This window comes from Psammomys obesus, unplaced genomic scaffold (assembly GCF_907164565.1).
Source record: "Psammomys obesus unplaced genomic scaffold, mPsaObe1.curated_primary_1811, whole genome shotgun sequence".
Classification (NCBI taxonomy): Eukaryota; Metazoa; Chordata; class Mammalia; order Rodentia; family Muridae; genus Psammomys; species Psammomys obesus.
The window spans coordinates 20,105,329-20,117,605 of NW_026596134.1; the positions used below are offsets into that span (position 1 = coordinate 20,105,329).

General features: G+C 37.7%; 1 protein-coding gene across 1 annotated transcript in view; it reads left to right on the forward strand.

Annotated features, from left to right (window-relative positions):
* Cep128 (centrosomal protein 128) overlaps nt 1-12,055 on the forward strand; it is a 303,943-nt gene extending 291,888 nt beyond the window's left edge. The window contains exons 22-24 of the mRNA XM_055593122.1: nt 11,232-11,255; nt 11,315-11,402; nt 12,027-12,055. Coding sequence (XP_055449097.1) covers nt 11,232-11,255; nt 11,315-11,402; nt 12,027-12,055 — 141 coding nt within the window. The remainder of the gene's footprint in view (nt 1-11,231; nt 11,256-11,314; nt 11,403-12,026) is intronic.
* The last annotated feature ends 222 nt before the right edge of the window (nt 12,056-12,277 follow it).

Genomic DNA, 12,277 nt, shown 5'->3' on the forward strand with positions numbered 1-12,277 from the left:
CTACGGAGCAGTTCTCTATTTCATACACTGTGCTGATGTTTTAAGTCCATGCCATTTAGTCCTCATGCAGTTGCTAGAGGCAAACACTGAAGCTCGTGTAGCCACTAACAGGCCACCTGGCTCCTATGCACTGCTCTTACCATATCTCAAGGGTTATGGGGCACAGAGTTTAGGAAAACTACCACCACCACCTCTGGTTCTTGGCTTCCCTTTTTTCTTCTTCTTCTTATTCTCCCATTTTTATGAGAATGATTCATTGAAAGACACTAGATATTTAGTATGATTAAAGTTCCGACATTTTGTTTCCTCAAAATAAATAAATAGACTACAGGAAATTGTGTGTGTGTGTGTGTGTGTGTGTGTGTGTGTGTGTGTGTGTGTTTTAAGAAGCTGGATAATGCTAACGACTTAACATTAATGAAGCATCTTGCTGACTTCTATAACTTTAAAAGTATTCATTAGCGATTAAACACCAAGTTTACATACATACACAGGAACCAGGACAATAGCATATAGATTTTGTTACCAGCAGGCAAGAAAGATTTCAGTTCTTAGGTCAAGATGCTGAACAATCCAGAAACCTCAAACACTTCTAGGAAGGAGAAAGGATCATTTTTCTTTTTTCAGTTCTGCACCTTTTCTTTGTGCTTATTCATCATGTTTTAAATAAACAGACTGAAGAAAGTTGTTATTAAAACCCTCCTCAGGCTTCTTCAATTTCAGTCTTAAACCAAGTTCAAAACATTCTGGCAAAAATTAAAGGCAGCATTCAAACGTTTCCATAAATTTTAAATTGTGTAAAGGGTGATAAAACTAAAACGAGCTGGAAAAATGGCTAATAAGCATTTCCTCATATCATAATCCATGATTGTTTTTAGTTTTTAAAATTAGATGTAATGCACTCTTGTTTTCCAGCATCTGTACTGCATCTGTTTCTGGATTTAATTTCTTAGAACTTTACTGTTTTATTTTACAGTGCGATGGCATTAGTGTGTCAGTAAATGACATGTCATGTCTTAATATCTCTGCATTCATTCATGAAGGGAGGTAGAAAACCCTGCCCATGTGCCATCTGCTACCTTTTTTACTCAACTCTGGTTGAATAGTCATCCTTTTTAGAAGAGAACCAACAGATATGCCACAAGTACACACAGCCTTGGAGGATTCGTGCTCCCTGATAGTGATAGATGCTGCAGTCTGCATCTCAAAGAACTGGGATATAAGCACCACAGCAGAGTCATGTAACTACATGCTATCTCAGTCTTAGGTTTATGGTTCCCCCTTTATCCTTCTGCTGTTCTCCCAGCGAGTTTGAACCCATGTGTTAGAGCTTGTCTGATACTGGAACCTACTTAAAAAGCATACAACAAAAATACATTCCCTTTTATTATGTAGTAAAATATGTATAAATGTGTACAAATAACAGTATTTTCTGAACGTTAAATTTTATTGTGATGTAGTGTGTGTCTTGTTGCACTGTCATCTGATAGCTCTTGCAGGCATTCAGGAGCATGCCTCTGGCATAAGGAATTTTAAGGAGCAGGTTTCAGAAGAGTTTTTCAGTGGATCTCTAAACATGCACACAAAATAGCCATGATAACTAAAAGTATTTATTACTTGTTTGCTCACAAAAGTTCATTGTCAGCATGTTGTATTTTTATTGGCTTCATTTCCCAAGACTGTTAAGACGAGGATTTGATTAAGTTGTTTTTTCAACAATAGTAGGACTTGTGAGGATGAAACAGGAGGATTGCAAGATTGAGGCCAGTCTGGCATACATAGCAAGATAAAAAGATAAAATAAATAAAAAGATAAAAAGATAAATAAAAAGATAAAAAGAAGAAATAAAGAAGAAAAGGAGAGAAGGGGGTGGGGGAAAGAAGAGAAGAGGAGAAAAGGGGAGGGGAGGAGAGGAAAGGAGAGGAGAAGAGACAAGACAGAGAGATATGAATTGGATTCATTTGGAGTAGACTTATATTACAGACTAAGACCATTATGTAAACATGTTATGAAATTCAACACTAATGTTCTCAGTCTGCTTTTTACTTTAAATGAAGTTAATAGTAATCTGCCCATGGGAGTTTGGGGGAATATTAAAATTAAGAACATACATACGTTAAAAGTACCTAATACAAGTTTTGGTGCATAATCTTTGTAAAACCATTTTTGATATTTGATGCAGGCAACTGAAAGAGATGTTTCAGTAGACAGTATGGTGAGCACTGTGTGTCCCTTTTATTCTCAAACCTTGGAATTAGGAAAATCCTTCTAATTCTGGAAGTTATTTCTGAAATAACTTCTAACCTCTGCACTGCTACCCCCTGTTGTGATCATCTTTTTTCCTAGACTCTCAGTGACTTTCTCCTTTCCATCCTTTAAGCACCCACTCAGAGACTACCTCTTAGAAGGACTGAACCTGCCTAACCTCTGCACAGAAAACCTCTGTCCATTTCACAGGCACAATCCCTGGCTACCTTCTCTATTTATATCTTTGTTTTCTTTTGAAAAGTGAGCTCCACAAAGAAAGACAGACTTCATCTTCCTTATTGATGTTACATCTAACATAGTGCCTGTCTCAACAGATGTGAAGAACTAAATACATAAATTACTAGAAACAAAGGAGGGGAAAAGAAAGGAAGCAAGGCATTGGGAGAAAATAAAAATAAAAATTGCTAAAAGGAATAATCAATGGCCTAAGAAATAGTTTGTAGTTTGGGCATTGGTATTTAGAGGTTGCATTCCCAACCTCTAAAGAGTGTTTTAAGGTTGGGTAAAAATAATATGGCACTCATTCTCTTCTCTCCTCTCTCTGTCCTTTCTCCCCTCTCTTATCCCTGCCTACCATATCCATATGTATGTCTCCTCTTTCTTCTCCCTGCTCACCACCCCTGTGTGTATGTACATGTCACTCTATCCTCTCCAGAAACGCAGTGACCTCTGTAAAGCAGAAAGTAATTCTTTTGTTATGGTTGATTTTGTTTTGTTTTGGGTTTTTGAGACAGGGTTTGAGCCTTGGCTGTCCTAGACTTACTTTGTAGACCAGGCTGGTCTTGAACTCACAGAGAGCCTTCTGCCTCTGCCTCCCAAGTTCTGGGATTACAGGTGTGCCCCACCATGCCTGGCAAGTAAGCCAGTTTTTAAAACAACTATTCTTCAGCATAACTAACTACAAAGAGACAATGCACTTATCATGGAAAATGCCATAAGCAAGAAATAAGCAATCACCAGGCTATGATCCAATGAAGCTTTGTTTATGGATGTTGAAATTTTGATTTCATACTATTTTACTTAGTATTTTCCTCCTTTGGTTTTATACAATCAAATAAAACTGTAAGGCTCATTACAGTGCATGTGAAAACAGGTAGCTGCCTGATCTGACCACTCCCGAGACTCCTGGACCAGCTTCATGGTTATCTTATGGGAAAATGCTTGCCCTTTGCAAGATGAACTGGCACAGGAAAATTTGGAGTAAGTCTCACTTCTACACAGGATAAAGTTTTGGTTAGTAGAATTTACAATAATTTGTAAGATGGAAGAAAAGTCTGATGTCATATGATCAGACCTTCCTAGTCTATAATCACTCAGCATTCTGCATGTTCCATTATCTATGGTAAACTTGAAAGTCTGAGTAAAATTCATGGTACCTGAAACTGCCCAGGGGTGGCTACTGGAAAAGCCATAATTCTACTTATTTCATCTCTTCTTAGACCTGAGGACTGAGTATCCCTCTCTTTCAGTACAGTTTTGTGAAATTAAGACAACTTGGGCACATGAAACTAAATCCTCATGTTCTTTATAAGCCTGGAGGGGACAGTGTTTGAAATTTCAAGTGATGACTTCTCTAGACTTTGGGGTTTTAAGTTGGAAAAGGACTTATCTGGGGAAGCATTTTAAAACACAGCATGGTATGATTTTTGCTAAATGTAGAAATTCAAAAATTAGTTGGAAATTATGGTCTATATTTGTGTTATTTGTATCGCTATACTCTTTTGAGTACTCCCAGTAACTTTAAGATAAGAAAGCTCTCCAACTCTTTCATAACTCACATCTCTCTCAAAACAGCCGAATCTGCTACTTAAACTTCCACCTTGGGAAGAAGCTAGTCAGTCTACAGTGAAAACTCAGAATGCAGCTCAATTTGAAGATAAAGCAGTTAAGTATTTCATAGATAGGAATATTTAGGACATTTAAATTGAGTAGCTGGAAAATGCATCTACTTTATTTTAGAGCATAGAGGATAATCCAGCCTTCAGGTATGCTTCCGACGCGGACATGTAAACAAATTATTCACTTGTGTTTTTCCTGTATGATGTTATATATATTTAAAAAAGAAACAAAAACCAAAAAACAGCTTCTCATTCTACACAAAGCCAGATAATCTATGGCTTATTTTGTATCCTTTAACCACCTTTCTTTTGTACCTGTCTGTGTGTATTAGGAAATGCAGATTAATAATAGTGTTTTAATTAAAACCAAAACAAATAGGAAGAAGAAAATGTAACCCAAAGTCAACCAAATAGTTTGTTTTAAAACTTCCAGCTCAGGTCTTAATTCTCCTCAGCCGCAGCCACTCTGACCTTTAATACTGAGAAGTAGCTACACACAGGAACACATGGATGGAAAAGTGTGCAGGTGTATGATGTGTTCCCTGCAGAGGGTTGAATAAATGACTCTGTGTATGTGGATTGTTGGATTATTGGACTTGCACAGAGCTGAGCCATTTAATCACAAAGGTGGACTGTGTGGTGTGTGACACACAGGGCAGGTAAGGAGAAGGCTATAAATCAGTCCTTGGGAAGAAGGGGCTTAGGTTAAAGTGCTTGTATGGGGTTTCTTGTGATTGTTTTCTTCCTAAGAAGATGTGTGCCCTTGAGGGAAGCAGAGGGGATGTCATACTCAGGGCTTTCATGGGGCCCGCTACATTTGGAGGCCGCCAGGTACATATCTCTTTTCTACCTGAAAACACAACCTATTATTTTCTACACATTCTACGTGACACAGGCCTGTTCATAAGCCATGGCATAATCACCACTGCAGTAGGACCTGCTCAGGTTTCAGAGAATTTTTGCAAATGTGTGACTAACCTCACAGCTGGAGAGCAGCACTCTATTTCCTTAAGTGTAAATCCTTGAAAAAATTATGATGTGTTGTTTTCTGAGTTGCTGCCTTTCTTCCTCTACTATCCAAGTGCTGTTCTTGCACATCTCTTTGGGAATAGCCAATCCTGGAAATCATATCAGCTCTCATTTACATTGCCTCAGCCACTGCCATCAGCTTTATTTTATGTGCTGACAATTTTCACTTGTGCTGTAACCCAGATGCCATGCTGAACAAATACCTTTGTTCCTGTTAGTAGCCATCTCAGTGAGGAATTGGGCACTCCCAAGAGAAGATAATTCTATATTCCGCCTTCATTATTTCTTTAAGGTATGGTTGTAGACACATACCTCTATACTCCATTGCATTGTATCTTAAAGGAGGAATCTTGAAGTTATCCTTCATTTTAAAAGATAAAATTATTTGCTTTTTGATTTTGAAATAGAGCAAAGACACCAAACTTCAGTATTCACTTTATAAAGTTAAGGGGAAGAATTTATAGCATTTGAAACAAAACTTCCCTCCCTCCCTTCAGGCTGTATTTTCCAGTCTGAAGTCCAGAGACAGATCTACAAAGCTTCATTCAGCCACCCCATTGGCATTCCTCATTTCTCAAAACCATCACTCAGGCCCTTCAGCATTTCTCTTAACAGTAGATACAAAATTGTACCCAATCCTTGTGACAGTACAATGTCATCTTCTCCCAAACAGCCAACTGACTTGTCATGATCAGTAATGGTCTTGTAACGAGCAAAACTACAAACATGAGCCCTAATCTGAGTTGGGAGCAGAAGGAAGGTACGGAAAACAGCTGATGGCCCACAGGTCTCTGTCTTGACAACAGTAATACTCAAGAGAACATACTGGGAAAATAGAGGAGTCTTTGAGTCTGCTTTTAAGTCCTGATTGTCTCTGTGTCTCAGACACTTGCCGCACCAGGCTAGATGGTAAGGACTATTATTAAACACTATGTCCAGGCCAGGATTTGACATCTCACTTTAAGCTTGCTTTCCTTGCTAAGTCTATTTGGCCATTTACTAACAGTATTTTAGGATAAAACCTTTATGTTATCGTGGTTTGGTTTGGTTTTGTTTTTTTCCCATTTCTTTCATTGGTTTTGATTTGTTGTTTCAGACCCTGAAGTAGGCTAATTTGGAAAAAAAAAAAAAAAAAGCACACAAGTAGTTAATGAAATAACAAATATACTCACAGTATCTGGAGAGATGAGGTATTAATAAACTCTTATTACCCATTGATAGGTAAAATGAACATTGGATAGTTAACACACCAGTACAAACTTCTCTAATACCATCCATCCTCAAGCTTTTGAGAGTTTAGGGCAACTTTGTTTGACTGTTGAAAGGGAGCATGTTTATTGTATAGATCATAATAGCACGTGGTGTATTCAGAACCAATTTATGTTATATTGTAGAGTTTTTTTTTATGTTGCTGTGTTGAGATTGTGTTTTTTTAACCTTCATTTTATTTCAGCTTATTTGAAATCTCTCTAGGAAACACCTTGTTGGTGATAGTCAGTAAAAGCTTTGGTCTTCCTTTCTTGTACTATCTTAACATTTGGGGAAGAATGTAAGAATGTGTTTGAAGTTATTTCACCTTTTTTGGTTATTAAATTACAACTAATACACTGTTAAACTTGCTATGAGGAAATAATCCAAAAGGAAAAATATATATAGTGCTTTCACTTTGTTTCATACAAGTATCCTTTATTAAAAGGAGAGCAGGTGTAGCATGATTGTCCATTAGACAGAGGTGACATGGTGCCTGGTGAGATGGCTCAGTATGTAATGTGCCTGCTGTGCAAGCATGAGGACTTGATTTCCATCCCCACTTACAAAATTGGACCTTTTGGTAGATGAATATAATCAAGTGACAAGGAGCTGGAGAGAGTGGGATCTTTCAGGCTTACTGACTAGTTACGTTAGCCAGATAATTGAGTTCCGGATTCAGTGAGAGGCCCCATCTCAAAATAATGAGGAAGAGCGTGATTAAACACGCAACATTGACTCCTGGCCTCCAGGTGCACACGCAGCCACACGTGTACGTACATACACAGAAGAGTTAGTGTTGACAAGAGGAATGCTTCTTGACAGTGGCACTGGGCTTTGGGATGAAGCCGAGTAGGCTGTGTGGGAAGGTGTCCTCACTGTGGGATTTTCTTTTTGAAAACTATATGTCCATCATGATCCTCTGTTCCAAAGAGGATTACCAGTTTGTTTTTACACGTAAGGCTCTGACTTGGAAAGGGCAGATTCATCTTATGTTTGTATGCCTGTGTTGCTTTTCTCCTGTGTTCACGATATATTTAAAGCCCCTCCCTGAAAATACCGTGTGATTGTGAGGAGGGCAGTAGAGTTCCTCGACTGTACCCTCCTACGGCAAAAGAATTCATATTATTTTAATCTGTAGGCTTCTAATTCATCTCTTAAACGTGATAGCTAATTCAGTGTGTCTAATTGATTGGTTCAGCTGATTCAAGAGAACTGTTAGTGATCCGCCATTCAGATACCAGTGATCCATTTCATGCTCATTCCCAACCTGGTCAACAGTCCTTTCCCATCTGCAGGGATGTTAATGAATTTGCCTCGGCTCATTCCTGAATTCTAATGCACGCTCCACTGTGACCATCAGTAAATGAATATTTATGGTTCATGGCAGAGTAGTCACCTCATTTTAAAAAGTTAAAATATATCTTAACAGTATGCATGCTGTAAGCTTCCTCCCAAATATAGCTCTGTGTACATGGCCTGTCAAGCTCAGCATAAATTAGAACACAGTGTCTAGCTGCATTATTCTCACTAGATAGTGTAAGATAGTCGCAGGTGAGAATAGCTGTTAGCGCTGTCCATTTAAGCCAGTAACTGTGCAGCCCCTCTGTGGCAGTCCCATAAATATTAAAATCCTTATTTGTTGACACTGTAGACATTTCTTAAACTTTACCTTTTAATTAAAGAATGGTAGAAAGTGAATTATCGAATCATTAAAAAAAAAAAAAAGATAACTTGTAGATTCTGTCCTTCCTACCTCTTGTTCAATATATTTGAAGGAACTTTCTCCTTTTATTTCTTTTTTCACATTACTGTTGTTTAACCTAATATTCTCTCAGAAATTCGTATTTTTGCCTCTGTATTAGTCTTAATTGTTTCTTACCTCCTCGTTACTGGTGTTAGCGATTTCATAAAGGAGAAGTGGATTTCCTTAATTCAATAGTTTATTTGTATACTGTTCCTACATCTTATTTTAGATGTTTTTGTAGAGAGTAAAAGAACTGGAGATCCTTAGATAGCTTTGGAGAGTCTGCCATTTTCTTAAAAGCCCATACAAAATTATGTGTAAATGTTTTGTATACAGTGTGCATTTTCCTGAGAAGATATATTTACATCATAGACTCCAATCTACAACTATAAAGATAAATCTATCACCTAAAACAGTTTGGTTACCATGACAGTATCTTCATTGCTGAGGAGGTTGTCTTCTCTCTCTGAGCCTCCAACCTTTAACTACCCCCCTAATGTCACTATGCTTTTCAAGGTTTAGACTTAAAGGATTTTTAAAGGGTATCTAGACTACAGGTGGAGCTTGAAGATAAAGATTATAGAAACAAAACCTAGCAATTCAAAGAGGAAAAAAAAAAAAAAACCTTACTACTGAAGCATTTAGTAGAGCTGTGGTTGCATTTTTGGTCACTTAGGATTTTCTACATTCATAAGTGTTTAAATGGCATAAAATTTAAAAGATAGACATTTTGTCTTATTTATGTCCTTCAATTGAGACTTTAAACTATGGTTTGTACTGTGCTCAAAAATGGGAACAATGACTGGACTCTTAGCTGTTCTTAGACATCTTGAATGAATAAAATTCAAGTTAATAAGAACTTCCTATTTCTTTACTTTCCTCACTTATATGAAAAAATCCACTTACGATTTATTTATTTGGGGGCGGGGCATGCCTGTAGAGGTTGGAAGATGACACCAATGAGTTGACTGTCTCCTTCTACAGTGTGGGTCACAGAGATCAAACTCAGGTGGTCAGACTTGTTGGCAAGCACCACCCATAAGCCACCTCATAGGCTTCTTCTGCTTTTTTTTTTTTTTTTTTTTTTTGGCATTCATTTTTCATTGCACCCTGACCCCATTACTACTTGGAAAGAAAGTAGGCTGTAGACAAGTAGGAGTTAGTTACTGGTATGTAGATATAGTACTGATTGGCCTTTTTGTTTTAAACAGATGGTGTTATTTGACTGCTTGGACCCATGGTCCTATGGATTAGGCACATGTTTACAAATCATACAAATATTTAGATAGAATTCAGACATAGAACATAAATTAGATAATCTCTGCCATAAGTGTGATAAGAATGAATGCAGATGGTTAGAATTCAGACATAGCATAAATCAGAATGGTATCTTTGTCATAAGCATGATAAAAAATAAAGCAGATGGAAAATAATTGAGTTCTTCTGTTTTGACATTACATGAATGTGCTTGTTTCAAGGCAGTTCTTGTGTTTTCTTAAAATATACTAACCCTGAAAGTGTCGGCCCACAGAGCATGGTATGGGAAACACTTCAAGTCCAAGTAAAGATTGCAGATATTTGGGTTCCCTGTACAGTGTTTAATATTAAGTGGCCAGTGCTGCTCTGTCTTGCTCAGTCTGCACAGGACGCTGAAGCATTGCTGAGTGGTGCTGCTCCAGGTTTGCTGTGAGTAGAGAGCCTGGGAGCAACAGAATAGAGACCAGTTGAGGTGCCATCTACATTTGTGCTAGCGCTCATATGTGACACTCTATTAGTAACCACAGACTACTGAAATATGAAAATCACGGTGCTAAAGTCCTACCAAGTATGCCATCAAATTGTAATTAAACAGATTGTGTTACTCAGCAGCCAGCTTTGGACTGACTTTCCATAATATATGCGGTTAATATGGTAATTTGTGCCCTCATAGCCAAATATTTACAGGTTGTTCAACTCAGTTTCCTAGTATGAGGACTTGGGATCTACTTAACACAATTCCTCAGGGAAGAACCCTCAGTTTCTGGTGAGGCTGAGAGGATGTGAGTGAGGGCCTACTTCATTTTGCCCCTAGTTGCTGTGTGATACCATGCAGAAGAGAGGTGTGAGAGGTGAGGGGTAAATGATTTGTTAATCTGATTAAAGGAAAATATTTGAGATTCCATAGATTCCCCCCCCCCCCCCCCGCGCCCCAGTTGCTTGAATTAGCAAAAGAAAGACACATGGCTTCGGCCCCCTGGAAAAGCTGGTCTTCATCCTGTCCTTCAGACATAGCTTCCTCTCAAATACAGTTTTAAACTTGGTAAATACATCCAGTTTGCACTTTTCACCTCTAGGAAGAGTTGCAATTATAGATACTGACTTCAAAATTATTTTTCTCAATCATTTGGCTTGTTAAGCAGTGTTGTTGTCTGTGACTCCTTTAAACCAAGTTCTAGTAGTAAGTTTAAAGTAGTTCTACTACTTTAAACCAAGTAGTAGAAGTAACTGCAGAATTTATAGTTCTTAGTTCTTATAGTCTTATATATTACACACACATATCTAATCTTAGTTCTATAAACTAAGAGACTGCAGTGACTCTGTAAAGTAACAATATAGCAGGGCCCTCTGGGAGTCAGGGTTGGCTACATGGAAATATTTTTCATTCAGTATTTGTGTATGACATAACTATTGAAGTTACATCTAAATTTTACTAGGTCACATGCTTCACTGTTTGCCTAATGATGCTAGTGTCTGTCATTTGTGTGACACTGCTACCACCCAGCTGTGACTCATATATTCAGATTTATCTAACATTTACATATCCTTAAGTGAAAAATTTTAACAGTGGAGTAGTACTGTTAGCTATTCCTCTCAGTAACTGGACCTGAATTTGACTCATTTACTATTAAATTAAGCCCTGAGGTCCTGTTCATAATAAGAAGAGGTATTGTGGTTCCTTCATGTCTGTTTTTATTTTGTGGCTGAGATCATCCAAGTAATGAATTTCCAGTTTTCACATTTTTAAAAATAATATTTGCTAATAGCAGGTAGACAGAAAAACCTGCAAACAAAATCAACCTACAGCATTGCTTTAATAATTCTCTATTATGCTTCATTTGCAGGACCGTGTAAATGCATTACAAATGGTAAGTGGGGTCATTTTCCTTCTTGTATCAGAATTACTGCTCTCTGATATGGATTTCAGAGCCCACCAAAGGAAGCAGTTCCAGAAAGCATTTCTAAAACTACCGCTAAGAGTCAAAGCAGGGAAGGCACTAAGGTTTGCCTAAGAGGTATGTGGATGTTGACTTTTCAACGGCAACTTTCAGAATAAGAGGGTCAATGTATGGAAGGGGCTGCAGCTGTCTTGGGACGGACATGCTGAGTCATTCTACTCTGTGGAAAACAGGATTACTATCAATATGATCCATGCCTTGTGCTTGTTTCTGCATTTCACCCTCACTGCAATGGCTGGTTGGCAAGCACTTTTGAAGTCCAGGTTTTTAACATATTGTTTTCAGTTTTCATCATTATTCCAAAAAGAATGATGAAACCTGACCAGTCTTTTTCTGACAACCTTACTGAAGAAATCTAGTACTGGGGAATAAGTTAAGTTTGTAGCTGGAAACACTACACAATTACTTTTATTTATCAGGAAAATTATTTATTAAAATATATGAGTGAAACCAACATGTCTGTAGTTGAAGTAAGTCGGTCAAGTACAGCCTTTTCACGTACCATGCTGTGGTCATCATAGGAGAGACTTAGGTTATACAAATGAAAACTTATTCAAGAAACAAAATCCTCTGTACCTCAGTGATGGCTTACAGACCTGGGAAACAAGAGCACGAGAAAACCCACAACAATCACTTGTTAGATAAGAATTCTGTGTTGTGATTTGTTTTCTGCTTTTCCAGGTTTAGAAAACATGGCTGTTTTACTTTGATAAGCATTTCTTCACAGAAGCCATGTAAATCAGAAAAGCAGGGCTGGGAGTATAGCTCAGTACTTGCCTGACATTTGCAAGTTCAGTCACCAGCACCATACAGAATAAATGAAAGTTAAAAAACAAACAAACAGTAGAATAAATTATAGTACTACTTTATGGCAAAATACTATTCAGCAATAAAAAGGCATATTGGAAAAAAGTAAAGATTGCCATGCTGTT